At 48.3% G+C, this 19,772-nt stretch overlaps 2 protein-coding genes across 2 annotated transcripts; one reads left to right on the top strand and one right to left on the bottom strand.

The window, feature by feature from the left end:
- The first annotated feature begins 85 nt into the window (after nt 1-85).
- Nucleotides 86-7,929, top strand: LOC146426141 (BLOC-1-related complex subunit 8-like). Its single transcript, XM_085040871.1, has 6 exons — nt 86-266; nt 1,159-1,271; nt 3,645-3,709; nt 6,005-6,112; nt 7,456-7,567; nt 7,687-7,929. The coding sequence occupies exons 1-5, from the start codon at nt 230-232 to the stop codon at nt 7,496-7,498; spliced, it is 366 nt and encodes a 121-aa protein (XP_084896997.1). The 5' UTR covers nt 86-229; the 3' UTR covers nt 7,499-7,567; nt 7,687-7,929.
- A 2,301-nt stretch (nt 7,930-10,230) lies between these two features.
- Nucleotides 10,231-14,844, bottom strand: TMEM221 (transmembrane protein 221). Its single transcript, XM_085040870.1, has 3 exons — nt 14,515-14,844; nt 11,975-12,060; nt 10,231-11,009 (listed from the first exon to the last, which is right to left on the bottom strand). Exons 1-3 carry the CDS (start codon nt 14,820-14,822, stop codon nt 10,408-10,410), a joined length of 996 nt encoding a protein of 331 aa, XP_084896996.1. The 5' UTR covers nt 14,823-14,844; the 3' UTR covers nt 10,231-10,407.
- Nucleotides 14,845-19,772: the final 4,928 nt, after the last annotated feature.

Here is a 19,772-nt window from a genome sequence, read left to right as displayed (position 1 = left end):
AAACCGGGCAGCACCGAGTGTCCCCACGGGTGACAGCAGCGATTTAACCCTGCGGGGTGACACGGTGACACGGCGACACAGCCCGGGCGACACCCGGCTTGGGGTGAGCCGGAACCTTAGCGCCGCCGCAGCGTTTCCAGCCGGGGCTGTTTTCGCGCTCTGGTTCCCGTGCGGGGCGATTTCCAGGGCGCACCGGCGGAAGCGGAAGTGGCGGCGGGAGGGAGGAGGCATGGAGGAACCGGAGATGCAGCTGAAGGTGAAGAAAGGTGGGAAAGGAACGGGACGGGACGGGAACGGGATGGGAACGGGATGGGAACGGGAGCGGCGGCTCGGGAGGCACCGCCAGCCCCGGCCATGGGCTCGGAAAGGCTCCGCGGGGGGATTTGCCCGGTCGCGACAAGATGCTGCGTGAATTATTGGGTTTTTTCCTGTTAATTCCCGTATTTTCCCGTCAATTCCCATTTTTTCCCCCTCTAATTCCCTTTGTTTTTCTCTCGCTAATTCCCATTTATTTTCCCACTAATCCCCCCACTTTTTCCCGCTAATACCCCCATTTTTCCCCTTTAATTCCCACATTTTTCCCCATTAATTCCCATATTTTTCCTGTTAATTCCCATATTTTTTCCCGCTAATTCCCCCATTTTTCCCCATTAATTCCCCCATTTTTCCCCATTAATTCTCACATTTTTCCCCTTTAATTCCCACATTTTTCCCCTTTAATTCCCACATTTTTCCCCATTAATTCCCTTTTTTTTTTCCCATTAATTCCCGTATCTTTCCCTGTTAATTCCCTAATTTCTTCCCGTTAATTCCCTAATTTCTTCCCGTTAATTCCCTAATTTCTTCCCGTTAATTCCCTAATTTCTTCCCGTTAATCCCCCCATTTTTCCCCATTAATTCCCATATTTTCCCCCATTAATTCCCACACTTTTTCCCGCTAATTCCCGTATTTTTCCCCATTAATTCCCCTATATTTCCCCATTAATTCCCCTATATTTCCCCATTAATTCCCCTATATTTCCCCATTAATTCCCCTATATTTCCCCACTAATTCCCCTATATTTCCCCATTAATCCCCCCATTTTTCCCCACTAATTCCCATATTTTCCCCACTAATCCCCGCACTTTCCCCCGCTAATTCCCATATTTTTCCCGCAGTGACAGACAAGTTCACGGAGAGCCTGTACGTGCTGGCCAACGAGCCCTCGGTGGCTCTGTTCCGCCTGCAGGAGCACGTCAGGAGATCCCTGCCCGAGCTGGCCCAGCACAAGGTGAGCCATTCCCGCTTTTCTAGCCTGGAATTCCGGGATTGGGGGAATTCTAGGATCATCTGATTCCATAATGCCAATTCCGGGTGGTTCTGGTTTGGATTTGGGCGATTCCAGGGTTGGGGATTCATGGATTGTATGGGAATTCTGTTCCCTCACAGCCAAAAATTCCTTCCCAAAATCCCATCCAGATTCCCTTTTTCCAGTTCAAATCCATTCCTTATGGGAATTCCATCCCAAATTCCCTCCCAGCTAGGAATTCCTTCCCAAATTCCACCCAAATTCCCATTTCCCAGTTCCAACCCATTCCCTGTCCCTCCATCCCTTGTGGGAATTCCATCCCAAATTCACTCCCAGACAGGAATTTCTTCCCAAAATCCCATCCAAATTCCCATTTCCAGTTCAATCCATTCTCTGTATTCTGTTCCTCCATCCCTTATGGGAATTCCATCCCAAATTCCACCCAAATTCCCATTTCCCAGTTCCAACCCATTCCCTGTCCCTCCATCCCATCCCATTCCATTCCCCCTCATCATCCTCACAGGGAGGAATTCCATCCCAAAATCCCATCCAAATTCCCTTTTTCCATTTCCAATCCATTCCCTGATCCTCCATCCCTTATAGGAATTCCATCCCAAACCCTCACTGCCCTCACAGCCAGAAATTCCATCCCAAAATCCACCCAAATTCCCATTTCCCAGTTCCAATCTATTCCCTGTCCCTCCATTCCTTGTGGGAATTCCATCCCATTCTCTCCTCATCCTCACAGGGAGGAATTCCTTCCCAAAATCCACCCAAATTACCATTTCCCAGTTCAATCCATTCCCTGTTCCTCCATCCCTTGTGGGATTTCCATCCCAAATTCCCTCCCAGCCAGGAATTCCATCCCAAATTCCACCCAAATTCCCATTTCCCAGTTCAATCCATTCCCTGTCTCTCCATCCCTGATCCGAAATCCTCTCCTGGTGTCTCTTTACCCTCTGGAAGTTTCTCCAAGGTTTCCCTGCAGCTTCTCCTCTCCAGCCTGGATTTGGACATTTCCAGGGATTGAGAATCCAAAAATCCTCTGGGAATTCCATCCCAAAAAACCCTCACTGCCCTCACAGCCAGGAATTCCAGGAGAAAAATCCCCAAATTTCGGGAATCTGACTGGGGAGGAGAGAGAAAATTCCAAAATCTTTGTAATCTGACTGGGAAGAAAGGAGAAAATCCCAAATTTTCAGAATCTGACCAGAGAGGAGAGAGAAAATCCCAAAATCTTCAGAGAGGAGGCAGAAAATCCCCAAATACTGGGAATCTAACTAGGGAGGAGAGAGAAAATCCCCAAAATCTTCAGAATCTGAGTGAGGAGGAGAGAGAAAATTCCAAAATCTTTGTAATCTGACTGGGAAGGAGAGAGAAAATCCCCAAAATCTTCAGAGAGGAGGCAGAAAATCCCCAAATATTAGGAATCAAACTAGGGAGAAGAGAGAAAATCCCCAAAATCTTAGGAATCTGACTGGGAAGGAAGGAGAAAATCCCGAATTTTCAGAATCTGATTGAGGAGGAGAGAGAAAATTCCAAAATCTTTGTAATCTGACTGGGAAAGAGAGAGAAAATCCCAAAATCTTTAGACTCTGACTGGGAAGGAGAGAGAAAATCCCCAAATCTTCAGAGAGGAGGGAGAAAATCCCCAAATATTGGGAATCTAACTAGGGAGGAGGGAGAAAATCCCCAAAATCCTGGGAATCCCCAAATCTTCAGATCCCCAAATCTTCAGAGAGGAGAGAGAAAATCCCCAAATATTAGGAATCAAACTAGGGAGAAGAGAGAAAATCCCCAAAATCTTAGGAATCTGACTGGGAAGGAAGGAGAAAATCCCGAATTTTCAGAATCTGACCAGAGAGGAGGGAGAAAATCCCCAAATCTTTGGAATCAAACTGAGGAGGAGAGAGAAAATCCTAAAATCTTCAGAGAGGAGAGAGAAAATCCCCAAATCTTCAGAGAGGAGGCAGAAAGTTCCCAAATATTGGGAATCTAACTAGGGAGGAGAGAGAAAATTCCCAAAATCATCAGAATCTGAGTGAGGAGGAGAGAGAAAATTCCCAAATCTTCAGAGAGGATGGAGAAAATCCCCAAATTTTCAGAATCTGACTGGGGAGGAGAGAGAAAAATCCCCAAAATCTTCAGTGAGGAGGGAGAAAATCCCCAAATTTTCAGAATCTGACTGGGAAGGAGAGAGAAAATCCCCAAAATCTTCAGTGAGGAGGGAGAAAATCCCCAAATCTTTGGAATCTGATTTTGGAAAAGGCAAAAAATCCCCAAAATCTTTTTCTGGGAAGAGTTTTTTTTGGGAATACCCTTCCTAATCCTTTTTTTTTTTATTTTTTTTCCCAGTCGGACATGCAGAGCTGGGAGGAGCAGAGCCAGGGAGCAATTTACACCGTGGAGTATGCCTGCAGGTATGGGAAAGGAATTCCCAGCTGGAATTCCAGCTGGAAAACTCAGCAGGAATCAGTGAGGATGGGAAAAGTCGGAATTTGGGATGAGCTTTGAACCCTCAGCTGGAATTTGGGGTTTTCAGGGTGTTTTTCCCAGTGAAAAACTTGATATTTCCTGGGAAAAAAGCGGAAATAACCAAAATTTGGGAATCTCAACTCCATACTTTTCCAACTTTTCCCACTTTTCCTGCTTTTTCTACTTTTTCCAAGTTGGAATTTGGGATGAACTTTGAACCCTCAGCTGGAATTTTGGGGTTTTTGGGGTGATTTTCCCAACTTCCCACAGCAAAAAACACCTAAAATTTGAGATTTCCTCGGAAAAGAGAGGAAGTAACCAAAATTTGGGAATGCCAACTCTGTGATTTTCTTGCTTTTCCCACTTTTTCCCACTTTTCCAAGTCGGAATTTGGGATGAGCTTTGAACCTTCGGCTGGAATTTTGGGGTTTTCAGGGTGATTTTCCCAACTTCCCACAATTAAAAACACCTAAAATTTGAGATTTCTTTGGAAAAGAGTGGAAGTAACCAACATTTGGGAATGCCAACTCTGTGATTTTTCTGCTTTTCCCACTTTTTCCCACTTTTCCAAGTCGGAATTTGGGATGAGCTTTGAACCCTCAGCTGGAATTTTGTGGTTTTTCGCTGTGGGAAGTTGAGAAAAACACCTAAAATTTGACATTTGCTGGGAATAAAAGGGAACTAACCAAAATTTGGGAATCCCAACTCCATACTTTTCCAACTTTTCCCACTTTTCCCTCTTTTCTCCCATTTTCCCAGGTAGGAATTTGGGATGAACTTTGACCCTTTGTCAGGAATTTTGGGGTTTTCAGGCTGATTTTCCCAGTGAAAAATTTGATATTTCCTGGGAATAAAGTGGAAGTAACCAAAATTTGGGAATCCCAACTTTGTGCTTTTCCAACTTTTCCCATTTTTCCCACTTTTTCCAAGTCAGAATTTGGGATGAGCTTTGAACCCTCAGCTGGAATTTTGTGGTTTTTTCGCTGTGGGAAGTTGGGAAAATCACCTAAAATTTGACATTTCCTGGGAATAAATGGGAAATAACCAAAATTTAGGAATCCCAACTCCATGCTTTTCCCAATTTTCCCAATTTTCCCTCCTTTTCCCCATTTTTCCAGGTAGGAATTTGGGATGAACTTTGACCCTTTGTCAGGAATTTTGGGGTTTTCAGGGTGATTTTCCCAGTGAAAAATTTGATATTTCCTGGGAATAAGGGGAACTAACCAAAATTTAGGAATCCCAACTTTGTGCTTTTCCAACTTTTCCCACTTTTTCCCAGTCAGAGTTTGGGATGAGCTTTGAACCCTCAGCTGGAATTTTGGGGTTTTTGGGGTGATTTTCCCAACTTCCCGCAGCGAAAAACACCTAAAACTTGAGATTTTTTGGAAATAGAGAGAAAGGAACCAAAATTTGGGAATCCCAACTCTGTGATTTTCCTGCTTTTCCCACTTTTTCCTGTTTTTCCAAGTCGGAATTTGGGATGAGCTTTGAACCCTCAGCTGGAATTTTGGGGTTTTCGGGGTGATTTTCCCAACTTGCCACAGCAAAAAACACCTAAAATTGGAGATTTTTTGGAAATAGAGAGGAAGTAACCAAAATTTGGGAATGCCAGCTCCGTTCTTTTGTAACTTTTCCCATTTTTCTGCTTTTTTCCTGTTTTTCCAAGTTGGAATTTGGGATGAGCTTTGAACCCTCAGCAGGAATTTTGGGGTTTTCGGGGTGATTTTCCCAACTTCCCACAGCAAAAAACACCTAAAATTGGAGATTTTTTGGAAATAGAGAGGAAGTAACCAAAATTTGGGAATGCCAGCTCCGTTCTTTTGTAACTTTTCCCATTTTTCTGCTTTTTTCCTGTTTTTCCAAGTCGGAATTTGGGATGAGCTTTGAACCCTCGGCTGGAATTTTGGGGTTTTCAGGGTGATTTTCCCAACTTGCCACAGCAAAAAAACTTGAGAATTCCTGGGAATAAAGGGGAAATAACCAAAATTTGGGAATCCCAACTCTGTGCTTTTCCAACTTCTCCAAGTTTTCCCACTTTTCCCATCTTTCCAAGTCAGAATTTGGGATGAACTTTGAACCCTCAGCTGGAATTTTGGGGTTTTTCGCTGTGGGAAGTTGGGAAAATCACCTAAAATTTGATATTTCCTGGGAATAAAAGGGAAATAACCAAAATTTAGGAATCCCAACTCCGTACTTTTCCCACTTTTCCCAATTTTTCCCTCTTTTCCCCGTTTTCCCAGCGCCATCAAGAGCATGACTGACAGCAGTGTTTACTTCAAGAGCATCGACAACCTCCTCAAGCATTCCATCGCCATCAAGGATCAGCTCAATGCCTCCCAGAGCCGCAGGTGATCCCGAAAAATCCTGGAAAAATATCCCAGGAAGAGCCAGGAGAACATTCCTGGCTTTTTTCCTGTTTTTTGGGTGTTGTTCTCGAAGGGAAAAGTGGGAAAATGTTGATTTTTTGGAGGTTTTTTGTTGTTTTCCGAAGGGTTGGGGATGGAGGGGTTGGGAAGAGAAAGGAAATTCCTGATTTTTTGAAGGAAATCCTTAATTTTTTTAAGAAAATTCACATTTTTTCTAAGGAAATCCCCAATTTTTTTTAAAGGAAATCCCCAATTTTTTAAGAAAATCCCCAATTTTCTAAGGAAATCCACATTTTTCTAAGGAAATCCCCAATTTTTATAGGAAATTTTCAATTTTTTTAGGAAAATTCAAATTTTAAAGAAAATCCCAATTTTTTTAAGGAAAGCTCCAATTTTAAAGGAAATCCCCAATTTTTTAAGAAAATCCCCAATTTTTCTAAGGAAATCCACATTTTTTCTAAGGAAATCCCCAATTTTTATGAGGAAATTTTCAATTTTTTTAGGAAAATTACCAAATTTTAAAGAAAATCCCCAATTTTTGTAAGGAAAGCTCCAATTTTTAAAGGAAATCCCCAATTTTTGTAAGGAAATCCCCAATTTTTTTAAGAAATTCACCAATTTTTTCTGAGGAAATCTCCATTTTTTCTAAGGAAATCCCCAATTTTTATAAGGAAATTTTCAATTTTTTTAGGAAAATCCCCAATTTTTGTAAGGAAATCCCCAATTTTTGTAAGGAAATCCCCAATTTTTGTAAGGAAATCCCCAATTTTTATAAGGAAATCCCCAATTTTTATAAGGAAATCCCCAATTTTTATAAGGAAATCCCCAATTTTTATAAGGAAATCCCCAATTTTTGTAAGGAAATCCCCAATTTTTGTAAGGAAACCTCCAATTTTTTTAAGAAATTCACCAATTTTTTTAAAGGAAATCTCCATTTTTTCTAAGGAAATCTCCATTTTTTCTAAGGAAATCCCCAATTTTTATGAGGAAATTTCCAATTTTTTAAGGAAAATTCCCAAATTTTAAAGAAAATCTCCAATTTTTTTTAAAGAAAATCCCCAATTTTCGTAAGGAAAACTCCAATTTTTAAAGGAAATCCCCAATTTTTTCTAAGGAAATCCCCATTTTTTAAAATAAAATGCCCAATTTTTTGGTGAGGAAATGCCCAATTTTGGTGAGGAAATGCCCAATTTTTTAAAGGAAATCGCCAATTTTTTTCAGAAAATCCCCAATTTTATAAGGAAATCTCCAAATTTCTAAAGAAAATCCCCAATTTTCCACATTTTCAGGCTGCTAAATCTGATTTTTCCTCTCTTTCCCCACAGCACTCTCACCTCCCAACCCAAGAATCCTCCTGGAACTTCCTGATTTTTCCATCCTGAGAATTTTCCAACCTCAAGAAAAAAATGGAAAAAAAATCCCTTTGGGGCTGCAAAGGTAGAAAAACCCTAAAATTAAAAAAAAACCCTAAAAAACCCCAAATCCCTGATTTTTTGGGGAATTTTTTCCATGGAAAAACCTGGAAATTTTGTGGTTTTCCTTCCTATTTTTTCCAGGCTGCTCCCAGGATTTTTATTTTCAATTTTTCTACCTCTCAGCATGAAAAACATCTCAAAAAGGATTAAAAAAAAAACCCCAAATGAGCTCTTGCTTCGGGAATTTTCCTGTAAAGATGGAATTTTGGGAAATTTCCAAACTTTTTGTCCAGGAGGAATTTTTCCAGTGGATGCCAAGGATTTGCTTTTCATTAGAACAATAATAAAAAAATCCAGAAAAAACCCCAAAAAACAACAAGAAAATTCTGTTTCAAACCTCCTGTCGCCTTGGGAACTCTGAGTTAGTTCTTTTTCCTGCTTTTTTTCCAGAGGGTTTGGAGAAAAATAATGTGGATTTGGAGGTTTTTAAAGGAAGGGAATTGTTCTGATCTTTAAAATCCTAAAATCTGATTTTTTTTTATCCCCAAATGTACTTTTTTCACTTCAAATCTACTTTTTTCCCCCCTAAATCTGCTTTTTTTCCTACCCCAAATCTGCTTTTTTTATCCCAAATCTACTTTTTTTCATCTCAAATTACTTTTTCCACCCCAAATCTGGTTTTTTCCACCCCAAATCTACTTTTTTTCACCCCAAATCTGTTTTTTTATCCCAAACCTACTTTTTTTCATCTCAAATTACTTTTTTCCACCCTAAATCTACTTCTTTTCACCCCAATACTGCTTTTTTTCACCCCAAATCTGCATTTTTCCCACCCCAAATCTACTTTTTTCCACCCCAAATCCTCTTTTTCCCACCCTAAATCTCCTTTTTTCCACCCCAAATCTGCCCTGAAACCCCAAATCTGCTTCTTCCTATCCTAAATCTGCTTTTTCCCATCCTATTCCTCATTTCCTGACCACATTCCAGTTTTTTTTCCCCAATTTTCCCTCAAACCAGCATGAAATCCTTAGCTTTTCAGGATATCAAATTCCTCCTTTCTTCCATGACCACATTCCTAATTTTTTCCCAATTTTCCTTCACACCATAACCACATTCCAGGTTTTTTTCCCCAATTTCCCCTCAAACCAGTGTGGAATCTTTGGCTTTTTGGGACATCACATTCCTCATTTCCTGACCACATTCCAGTTTTTTTTTCCTGATTTTTCCCCAAAATCAGCATGAAATCCTTAGCTTTTCAGGCCATCAAATTCCTCTTTTCTTCCATGTCCACATTCCAGGGTTTTTTCCCCCAATTTTCCCTCAAACCAGCATGGAATCCTTAGCTTTCCAGGACATTAAATTCCTCATCTCTTCTGTGTCCACATTCCTAATTTTTCCCCAATTTTCCTTCACACCATAACCACATTCCAGGATTTTTTCCCCAGTTTCCCCTCAAACCAGTGTGGAATCTTTGGCTTTTCAGGACATCAAATTCCTCTTTTTCTGACCACATTCCAGTTTTTTTTTTCCTCAATTTCCCCTCAAACCAGCATGAAATCCTTAGCTTTTCAGACCATCAAATTCCTCATCTCTTCCATGACCACATTCCTAATTTTTCCCCAATTTTCCTTCACACCATAACCACATTCCAAGATTATTTCCCTGAATTTTCCCTCAAACCAACGCGGAATATTTGGGTTTTTGGGACATCACATTCTTCATTTTGTGACCACATTCCAGAGTTTTTTCCCCCCAATTTTCCCTCACATCATAACCACATTCCAGAGTTTTTTGTCACCACATTCCAGGCTTTTTTCCCAAATTTCCCCTCAAACTAACATAGAATATTTGGCTTTTTGGGACATCAAATTCCTCATCTCTTCCATAACCACATTCCTAATTTTTTTCCCAATTTTCCTTCACACCATAACCAAATTCCAAGATTATTTCCCCAATTTCCCCTCAAACCAGTGTGGAATCTTTGGCTTTTTGGGACATCACATTCCTCTTTTCCTGACCACATTCCTGATTTTTTTTCCTGAATTTTCCCTCAAACCAGCATGAAATCCTCAGCTTTTCAGGACATCAAATTCCTCTTTTCTTCCATGTCCACATTCCAGGGTTTTTTTCCCAGATTTTCCCTCAAACCAACATGGAATATTTGGCTTTTTGGGACATCAAATTCCTCATTTCTTCCATGTCCACATTCCTGATTTTTCCCCAATTTTCCCTCAAACCAACATGGAATCCTTAGCTCTCCAGACCATCACATTCCTCATCTCTTCCATAACCAAATTCCAAGGTTTTTTTCCTGAATTTCCCTCAAACCAGCATGAAATCCTTAGCTTTTCAGGACATCAAATTCCTCTTTTTCTGACCACATTCCATGGGTTTTTTTCCCCCAATTTCCCCTCAAACCAGCATGGAATCCTTAGCTTTCCAGGACATTAAATTCCTCATCTCTTCCATGTCCACATTCCTGATTTTTTTCCCAATTTTCCTTCACACCATGACCACATTCCAAGGTTTTTTCCCCAAATTATCCCTCAAACCAATGTGGAATATTTGGTTTTTTGGGACATCGCATTCCTCATCTCTTCCATGACCAAATTCCAGGGTTTTTTCCCCCAATTTTCCTTCACACCATAACCACCTTCCAGGTTTTCTGGGACATCACATTCCTCATCTCTTCCATGTCCACATTCCTGATTTTTTTCCCAATTTTCCTTCACACCATAACCACATTCCAGGTTTTTTTTTCCCAAATTCCCTCACACCAGCATGGAATCCTTAGCTCTCCAGATCATCCCATTCTTCTTTTCTCCCATGACCAAATTCCAAGTTTTTTTCCCCAAATTCCCCTCACACCAGTGTGGAATCCTTGGCTCTCCTGGCCATGGCATTCCTCATCTCCCTGCTCACGACATTCCAAGGATTTTTCCCCTGGAGCAATCCCGACTCCGCCGACAGCGTCCTGTGCATCCTGGGCGTTTCCATCCATTCCCGACGGAATTCCCGCTGGGATTCCCGCTGGAATTCCTTCTCCCCGGCGGGGAAAGCCGGGAAGGAGAATTCCTGCTGGATTTTTGGGAATTCCTGCCGGATTTCTGTGAATTCCCGCTGGATTTCCGGGAATTCCTGCCGGATTTTTGGGAATTCTTGCTGGATTTCCGGGAATTCCCGCCGGATTTTTGGGAATTCCCGCTGGATTTCCGGGAATTCCCGCCGGATTTCAGGGCGAAAACACCGATTTTTCTCCTCGATCTCGCCGGGCTGGGCCGAGTCGTTCTCGTAGAGGGATTGGGGTGGGTCGGAATTCCCGGGAATTCCCTGGGAAAGGCGGGAAGCGCGGAGCAGGGCGTGGGCGATGGCGAGGAGGAGGAGGAGGATTCCCGAGGAAAGGATGGAAGCGCCGGCGATCCCGGCCGAGGAGTCGAAGAGGAGCAGCATGGAGAGAGCCAAGGCTGGGGAGAGAGGAATTGGGGAAATGGTGAGGAGATGGGATGGGATTTGGGGTTTGGGAAATCTGGGAATGGGGTTGGGAAATGTGGGAATGGGATGGGGTTTAAAAATCTGGGAATGGGTGAGGTTGGAAGGGACTTGAAAAGGGTTGGATTTGGAAAATCTGGGAATGGGTTCGAAAGGGAAAGTGGGGAAATGGTGAGGAGATGGGATGGGATTTGGGGTTTGGGAAATGTGGGAATGGGGTTGGGATATCTGGGAATGGGTTTGGGAGATGTGGGAATGGGTGGGTTTAAAAATCTGGGAATGGGTGAGGTTGGAAGGGATTAAAAAGGGTTGGATTTGGAAAATCTGGGAATGGGTTCGAAAGGGAAAGTGGGGAAATGGTGAGGAGATGGGATGGGATTTGGGGGTTGGAAAATCTGGAAATGAGGTTGGGAAATGTGGGAATGGGTGAAGTTGGAAGGGACTAAAAGCACTGGGAGCCGTACTGGGAGCACTGGAGTCATAATGGGAGCTGTACTGGGAGCTGTACTGGGAGCACTGGAGCCATACTGGGAGCTGCACTGGGAGCCATACTGGGAGCCATACTGGGAGCTGCACTGGAGCTGTACTGGGAGCCATACTGGGAGCACTGGGAGCCGCACTGGGAGCCATACTGGGAGCTGTACTGGGAGCACTGGGAGCCGTACTGGGAGCCATACTGGGAGCACTGGGAAGTGCACTGGGAGCCATACTGGGAGCTGTACTGGGAGCACTGGGAGCCATACTGGGAGCACTGGGAAGTGCACTGGGAGCCATACTGGGAGCTGTACTGGGAGCTGCACTGGGAGCACTGGAGCTGTACTGGGAGCACTGGAGCCATACTGGGAGCACTGGGAGCCCTACTGAGAGCCATACTGGGAGCCATACTGGGAGCTGTACTGGAGCCATACTGGGAGCACTGGGAGCCGTACTGGATCCATACCGGTCAGGTAGAGGCAGAGGCCGCAGCAGAAGATGCCGAGTGCAGTGTGCCGGACTGAGCTGCTGTGCAGGAGGAACCAGTCTGCCCTGGAAAAGAAGGAAAACAGCTGGAAAAATGGGAAAACAGCTGGAAAACAGCGCTGGGAAAGTGGGCAAACAGCTGGAAAAGAGGGAAAACAGCTGCAAAGGTGGGGAAAATGGCTCAGGAAAAGAGGGGGAACATCTGGAAAAGAGGGAAAAACCGCTGGGAAAGAGGGGGAACATCTGGAAAAGAGGGAAAATGGATCTGGGAAAGTGGGAAAACAGCTGGAAAAAATGGGAAAATGGCTCTGGGAAAGAGTAAAAACATCTGGGAAATGGCTCTGGGAAAGTGGGAATACAGCTCTGGGAAGGCATTTTTAGGGATAAAAAGCTCTGGAAAAATGGGGAAACAGATTTGGAAAAGAGGGGAAAACAAATCTGGAAAAGAGGGAAAACAGATCTGGAAAAGAGGGGAAATGGCTCTGGGAAAGAGGGGGAAACATCTGGAACAGGGGGAAAGCAGATCTGGGAAGGCATTTTTAGGGAAAACAGCCCTGGAAAAGTGGGAAAACAGATCTGGAAAAGAGGGAAAACAACCTTGGAAAATTGGGAAAACAGCCCTGGGAAGGCTCTTGGGAAAAGTCTCCCCGCGGTCGTGGCGAATCCTTGGGAATGTCCCTGCCGTGGGGCGGGAATGTCCTTTGTCCCCAGCTGTGACCTCACATCCCCTCCGGCACTCGGAATTCCCAAATTTCAACCTCCCAGCTCCCAAATTTACAGCATTTTCAGCCCAAATCCCGACCGGATCCCAGGAAAATTCACAACTGGGTTGGGGTGGGGTTTTTTAATTGGTTTATTTTGGTTTTTGGGGTTTTTTTGGGGTTTTTTTTTGGTTGTTGTTTTTTTTTTTTGGGGGGATTTGTTTGTTGGTTTGGTTTGGGTTTTTTGGTTTTTGTGTGGATTTTTTTAGTTTTGGTTTTGTTGGTTTGGGTTTTTTTTTTTTTTTTTTTTTCATGTTTGGTTTTTTTTCGGGTTTTTCATTAATTTTCCAGCAGAAATTCAGCTCCCTCAAAACCCAACCCAAGTTTGCTGTGGGAATTTCCATGTTTCGGAGCAATATTTTCCCTCTCCCCGCGCTAATGAAGCGCTAAGGAGGCGCTGCTGGAGTTTCTCCAGGAGCTTGATTGGATTCGCTAATTAGCGAGACAAAAAGTCGCTTTTCAGACATCGTCATTCCCTCCAAATGAGTTTGGACTGAGGTCACATTTGCCCCAAAACTCGCCAGATTTTTTTTGGGTTTTTTTGGCAACCCGAGGTTTCTCCACCACGTCCAGCCATCACCAAAATCCTTTAAAATCCGATTTTTCACGAGTTATTTTTGAATTTTCACCCAACCCAGCCGAGGAGCTCCAAACCCATTCCAGAGCTCTGAAAAAATAAAGAGGAATTTCTTCGGGAATATGCTGGGAAATGATTAAATCAACATGGAATTGTCCCTGATTTTGGGGCTGTGCTGGTGGCCCAGCAGTGACGTCAGGGGACACATTTTGGGGACTCCTGAGTGACCCCAAAACACAGTGGGAATTTCCTTTCCAACTTTCCTCTCCTCTCCTCTCCTCTCCTCTCCTCTCCTCTCCTCTCCTCTCCTCTCCTCTCCTCTCCTCTCCTCTCCTCTCCTCTCCTCTCCTCTCCTCTCCTCTCCTCTCCTCTCCTCTCCTCTCCTCTTCCCCGGTGTCCCCCGGACTCTCACCGCTCCGGTTCCCCCAACCCCTCCGAGCATCCCCGGAGCCTCCCAGTGTCCTCCGGTACCCCTCCGGTGCCCCCGCGGCTCTCCCCGTTCTGGCCAGAGCTGCCCCGAGCCCTCCGAGCATCCCACGACCCTCCCCCGAGTCCCCCGGTGCCCCTCCGGTGTCCCCGGGACTCTCACCAGTCTGGCCCGGGCTGCCCCTGACCCCTCCGAGCATCCCCGGAGCCCCCCGACTCCTCCAGCCCCGGTCCCCGCGATTCCCCCGGGGCTCTCACCCGTCGGGCCCGGGCTGTCTCGACCCCTCTGATCATCCCCGGTGCCTCCCGGTGCCCTCCGGCTCCCCCGGGGCTCTCACCCGTCCGGCTCCGGTTCCCCTAACTCGTCCTGGCATCTCCGGAGCCTCCCCGGTCCCTCCGGTGTCCCCGGGGCTCTCACCGCTCCGCTCCCGGCTGCTCCAACCCCCTCCGGTGCCCTCCCGGTGTCCCCGGGGCTCTCACCGGGCCCCTCTGAACATCCCCGGTACCCTCCCGGTCCCCCCGGTGTCCCCGGGGCTCTCACCGCTCCGCTCCCGGCTGTCCCAACCCTCTCCGGTTCCCCGGGGGCTCTCACCGGACCCCTCTGATCATCCCCGGTACCCTCCCGGTCCCTCTGGTTCCCCCGGGACTCTCACCGCTCCGGTCCGGGCTGCCCTAACCCCCTCCGGTTCCCCCGGGGCTCTCACCGCTCCGGTCCCGGTTGCCCTAACCCCCTCCCGGTCCCCCCGGGGCTCTCACCGCTCGGTTCCCGGCTGTCCCCGGCACAGCTCGGCGCTGCAGTAACCGTGCAGCAGGCAGAGCAACAAGCAGCTCACGTTGAGCACCAGGCAGAGCGCGGCCAGCACGGCCGACACCGGCAGCAGAGCGGCGGCCACCGGCTCCGGGAGCGCCCCGGTAACGGCAGCGGCACCGGTAACGGCAGCGGCAGCGGCACGGCCCGACGGCAGCTGGAAGATGAGGCTGGAGGAGAGCAGCGCCATGGCAGCCGATAAGGTGCCGAAGAGCAGCAGCACCGACAGCGCTCGCTGCGGGTACGGGGAGGGCATGGCGGGACCGGGAACCGGGAACCGGGAATGGGGGAGAGCCGGGGGAACCGGAGGGAACCCGGGAGGGCGGAGGGGTTCGTGCGCTCCCCGCGACTCCTCGGTGCTGCCGCTGCGGGGTGGCGGATGGGGAATTGGGAACCGGGAATGGGAACAGGGAATGGGAACCGGGAATTGGAACCGGGAATGGGAACAGGGAATTGGCACCGGGAAGCGACACCGGGCCGGGAGTTCTTCCGTCCCCCGCTGTGTCGCTCCGTCCCCCGCTGCCCGCCGCTCCCGCCCCTCCCCGGGACCCTCCCCGGTGCCAATTCCCTTACCGGCTCCGCCCCGTGCCGTGCCGTGCCGTGCCGTGCCGTGCCGTGCCCGCCCCCGGGAGGCTCCTCGGGGCGGAGGGAGCGGGCAGGGTGGGACGGACAGCCGGACAGGGCGGGATGGACAGACGGACAGACGGACAGAGCAGGATGGACAGCCGGACAGAGCAGAGCCTCCCGCGCTCCCCTCGCTCTCCCCGTTCCCAGCCTTGCTTTTCCCGGGAAAACCTCGGGATTGACCCGGAGCGGTGCTGGGAAGGGATGGGAAGGAAGGAAGGGATCACCGCGATTCCCTCATCCCAAATCCCCCAGAGAGACCCCACCGGGATTCCCAAATCCCCCAGAGAGACCCCACGGCGATTCCCCAATCCCAAAAGCCCGGCAGAGGCCCTTTGGTGATTCCCCAATCCCAAATCCCCCAGAGAGGCTCCACCCCGATTCCCTAACCCCAAAAGCCCCAGGAAAGCCCCCACCACTATTCCCAAATCCCCCAGAGAGACCCCACCTCAATTCTCTCATCCCAAATCCTCCAGGAGAGGCTTCACCCCAATTCCTTCATCCCAAATCCCCAGGAGAGGACCCACTGTGATTCCCAAATCCCAAAACCCCGGGAGAAGCCCTATGGTGATTCCCCAATCCCAAAACCCTGGGAGAGGCCCTATGGTGATTCCCCAATCCCAAATGCCCCAGAGAGGTTCCACCACTATTCCTTCATCCCAAATCCCCCGGGAAAGGCTCCACCACAATTCCCTAACCCCAAATCCCTCAGGAGAAGCCCACCATGATTCCTCAATCCCAAATCCCTCAGGAGAAGCCCCACCTCAATTCCCTCATCCCAAATCCCCCAAGAAAGGCTCCACCGCAATCCCCCAATCCCAAATCCCCCGGGAGAAGCCCCACTGTGATTCCTCAATCCCAAAACCCCGGGAGAGGCCCCACCACAATTCCCTAACCCCAAATCCCTCAGGAGAAACTCCACCGGGATTCCTCAATCCCAAATACCTTGGGAGAGGCCCTACAGCCATTCCCCAATCCCAAATGCCCCAGGAGAAGGACCCACTGTGATTCCCCAATTCCAAAATTCTGGGAGAGGCCCTATGGTGATTTCCCCAATCCCAAATCCCTCAGGAGAAGCCCCACAGCGATTCCCCAATCCCAAAACCCCGGGAGAGGGCCTACAGCCATTCCCCAATCCCAAATTCCAATTTTTCCCAAAAATCCCCAATCCCCCAGGAGATCCCATGACCTCCACCTGCCCCAGAGGGAAAACCCACACCATTCCCATTCCCTCCTGGCTGAGAAAAAAGACCCTCAGCACAACCCCACGAGTTTCCCATAGAAATATCCCATAAAAATATCCCTTAAAAATATCCTGGGAAGCGGAATCGCCTTTTCCCCTCTGGGATTTGCTCTGCCAGCAGCTTCCCCCGGGAACGGCGGGGGATCCGAGCAGGGAAAATGAATTAACTCGGGGAAATTAATTAATTAACTAACCCGGGAAAATGAAAATGTCGTTAAAATTTCCCTCCACGGGTCACCCCTCACCTCGGGAAAGACCCCAAGGTTTGGGAAAATTAGTGTGTGATTTTATGGACTTGGTGAATTTGCTTGAATCTACCCAAAATCCCCAAATTAATAATGCCAAATTAATTCCCCAAATTTAATAAATGAAGTGATTGCCCTCCCTATTCTAATTGCCCCCCGATAAATGAGATTATAGCTCAATTTGGCAAAATATATTCCGGAGAAAAGGTTTCATCTAAGGTTGGAAACTTTATTTCTGAGGTGTTTTAGAGCTTTTGGCCTCTTGCTGTGAGTATTTGGTGGTTTTGTTTTGCAGAAATCCCAAATTGAGCTGAAAATCAGACTAAGAAATTGTGAGTGTGGTGAAAAAAACGGGAAAAAGGTACAGAGAATGGGAAAAGGTACAGAAAGTGGGAAAAAGGTATAGAAAATGGGGGGAAAAATGGGGAAAAGGTACAGAAAATGGGAAAAAGGATACAGAGAATGGGGAAAAAAAAGGAACCGAGAATGGGAAAAGGTACAGAAAGTGGGAAAAAGGTATAGAAAATGGGGGAAAAACGGGAAAAAGGTACAGAAAATGGGAAAAAGGGTACAGAGAATGGGGAAAAGGGTACAGAAGGTGGGAAAAAGGTATAGAAAATGGGAAAAGGTACAGAGAATGGGGAAAAAAAGGAACAGAGAATGGGAAAAGGGTGCAGAGAATGGGAAAAAGGTACTGAAAATAGGCAAAAGGTACTGAAAATGGGAAAAAGGTAGAGAAAATGGGGAAAAGGTGCAGAGAATGGGGGAAAAAAGGTACAGAAAATGGGAAAAGGATACTGAAAATAGGAAAAGGGTGCAGAAAATGGGGAAAGGTACCGAAAATGGGAAAAAAGGTTCAGAAAATGGAAAAAGGTACAGAAAATGGGAAAAAAAGGTACAGAAAATGGGAAAAAAAGGTACAGAAAATGGGAAAAGGGTGCAGAAAATGGGAAAAGGGTACAGAAAATGGGGAAAAAACCGTATAAAAGATGCATAAAAGCAAAGGTAAAAAACCATCAGGCGCCACTGGCTGTCCCCTGCTGTCCCCTGCTGTCCCCTGCTGTCCCCCAGGCGTGGGTGGCTCCGCTGGCACCCTCGCGGGACTGGTGGCTATTTTGAACTCGTGGTGTGTTGGCCTTGGCAGCAGCGCGGGTTTGGCTCTCGGCTCCCTTCCAGCGTGTTTGGCCGCAGGGGGATGTGACAAATCCCTGGATTTGTCCCAAAGTCCCCAAAGCGGCTCCTGGTGACGGCATCGCTGTCCCTTTCCCGCGGGGCTCGGCGTGTGACTCTCGGGGTTTCGGCAGCGCCGCCGGAAACCCGAAATCGCGGGAATTTGGGGCAGGAAGAGCAGGGAGAGGGAGGGTGGAGGTTTGGGGATGTCGCCAGGGAGGTGGGGAGGAGCAGCACGGCTTGGGGACAGCCGGAGCCGAGGGGACACTGTGCCCAAAATGGGCTTGGCGTGGCGGGAGTGGGAATTCCGTGGGAATTGTGGGGGGAAGGAGGACTGGGCTGGACAGTGGGACAGGACAGCAGGACAGTAGGACAGGAGGACAGGAAGACAGGAGAGGACAGGAGGACAGGACGGGACAAGACAGGAGGACAGCAGGATAGGACAGGACTGGACAGCAGGACAGTAGGACAGGGCAGGACAAGACAGGAGGATGGGACAGGACAGGGCAGGACAGGACAGGAGGACAGCAGGACAGGACAGGACAGCAGGAGGACAGCAAGATAGGATAGGACTGGACAGCTGGACAGCAGGACAGTACGACAGGGCAGGACAAGACAGGAGGATGGGACAGGACAGGGCAGGACAGGGCAGGACAGGGCAGGAGGACAGCAAGATAGGGTAGGACTGGACAGCAGGACAGCAGGACAGTAGGACAAGACAGGACAGTAGGACAGCAGGATAGGACAGGACAGGACAGGAGGACAGCAGGACAGGACAGAACAACAGGACAGGACTGGACTGGACAGGACAGGACAGGACAGGACAGGACAGGAGGACGGGACAGGACAGGACAGGAGGACGGGACAGGACAGGAGGACAGTAGGACAGGACAGGACAGGGATGTCCCACACCCAGAGCAGGCCAAGAGCCACCTGTGTGTCCCCAAACCCCTCATGTCATCCCCCCAGTTCAGGTTCTGCTCCCTCCCTCCTCAGCCTGGCTGCTCCTCCAGCTTCCCCCAAAATTCACCCCATCCCAAATTCCCACAAACCCACCCCGTGTCCTTTCCTTCCAGATCCTCCATCCCAGTCCTTCGAGCCCCTCAGCATCTCCTCTATCCCAGTTTCCCCAAATCCCCCGAAATTCCCCCAAATCCCACCCCAAACACGCCCAGCATCACCTCCATCCCAGTTTCCCCAAATCCCCCCGGATTCGCCCCAAATCCCTCCCCAAAACCCCCCAGTGTCATCTCCATCCCAGTTTCCCCCAATCTCCCCAAACCCCCAATCCCAACCCCCAGACCCCCTCAGCCTCACCTCCATCCCAGTTTCCCAAATCCCGAAATCCCAAACCCATCCCAAACCCCCCAGCATCACCTCCATCCTCCATCCCAGTTTCCCCAAATCCCCCGAAATCCCCCCAAATCCCACCCCAGACCCCCAGCATCACCTCCATTCCTCCATCCCAGTTTCCCAAATCCCCCGAAATCCCCAAATCCCACCCCACAAGCTCCCCCAGACCCCCCAGACTCACCTCCATCCCAATTTCCCCAAATCCCCGAAATCCCCCAAATCTCACCCCCAAAATCCCCCCAAACGCTCCCTCCCGCCAGCTCCCCGAAACCTCCCAGGCCACGCCCCTTCACTCTGGCCACGCCCCCTCCATGCCGGAGGCGGGGCTATGCAAATCAACACTCTCGTTTGTCCAATGGCGAGACAGCTCGGCCGCTCTATGCAAATCACCCGGCCGCGTGGGCGGGGTTATGCAAATAGCGGCGCGGCTCGGGCGGGCAGCGGCAGCGCGTGCTGCGGGGACAGGAACGGGACAGGAACGGGACCGGAGAGATACCGGAGTTGGACCGGGACTGGGACCGGGATAGGGACCGGAGAGGTACCGGAGAGGTACCGAGATCGACACCGGAGC

The sequence above is a fragment of the Lichenostomus cassidix genome, chromosome 28, assembly GCF_008360975.1.
Source record: "Lichenostomus cassidix isolate B80296 chromosome 28, HeHo_3.0, whole genome shotgun sequence".
Taxonomy (NCBI): domain Eukaryota; kingdom Metazoa; phylum Chordata; class Aves; order Passeriformes; family Meliphagidae; genus Lichenostomus; species Lichenostomus cassidix.
The sequence above is the reverse complement of the archived record's forward strand: the minus strand, read 5'-3'. Positions and strand labels throughout refer to the sequence as shown.

Coding starts and splice junctions, on each gene's coding strand:
- LOC146426141 (XM_085040871.1), top strand. CDS start 230: ATGGAGGAACCGGAGATGCAGCTGAAGGTGAAGAAAG. Junction 1,272..3,644: donor CCGAGCTGGCCCAGCACAAG/GTGAGCCATTCC, acceptor TTTTTTTCCCAG/TCGGACATGCAGAGCTGGGA. Junction 3,710..6,004: donor ACCGTGGAGTATGCCTGCAG/GTATGGGAAAGG, acceptor CCGTTTTCCCAG/CGCCATCAAGAGCATGACTG.
- TMEM221 (XM_085040870.1), bottom strand. CDS start 14,822: ATGCCCTCCCCGTACCCGCAGCGAGCGCTGTCGGTGCTGCTGCTCTTC. Junction 12,061..14,514: donor GGACAGCCGGGAACCGAGCG/GTGAGAGCCCCG, acceptor CTTCTTTTCCAG/GGCAGACTGGTTCCTCCTGC. Junction 11,010..11,974: donor CCTCTGCCTCTACCTGACCG/GTATGGATCCAG, acceptor CTCTCTCCCCAG/CCTTGGCTCTCTCCATGCTG.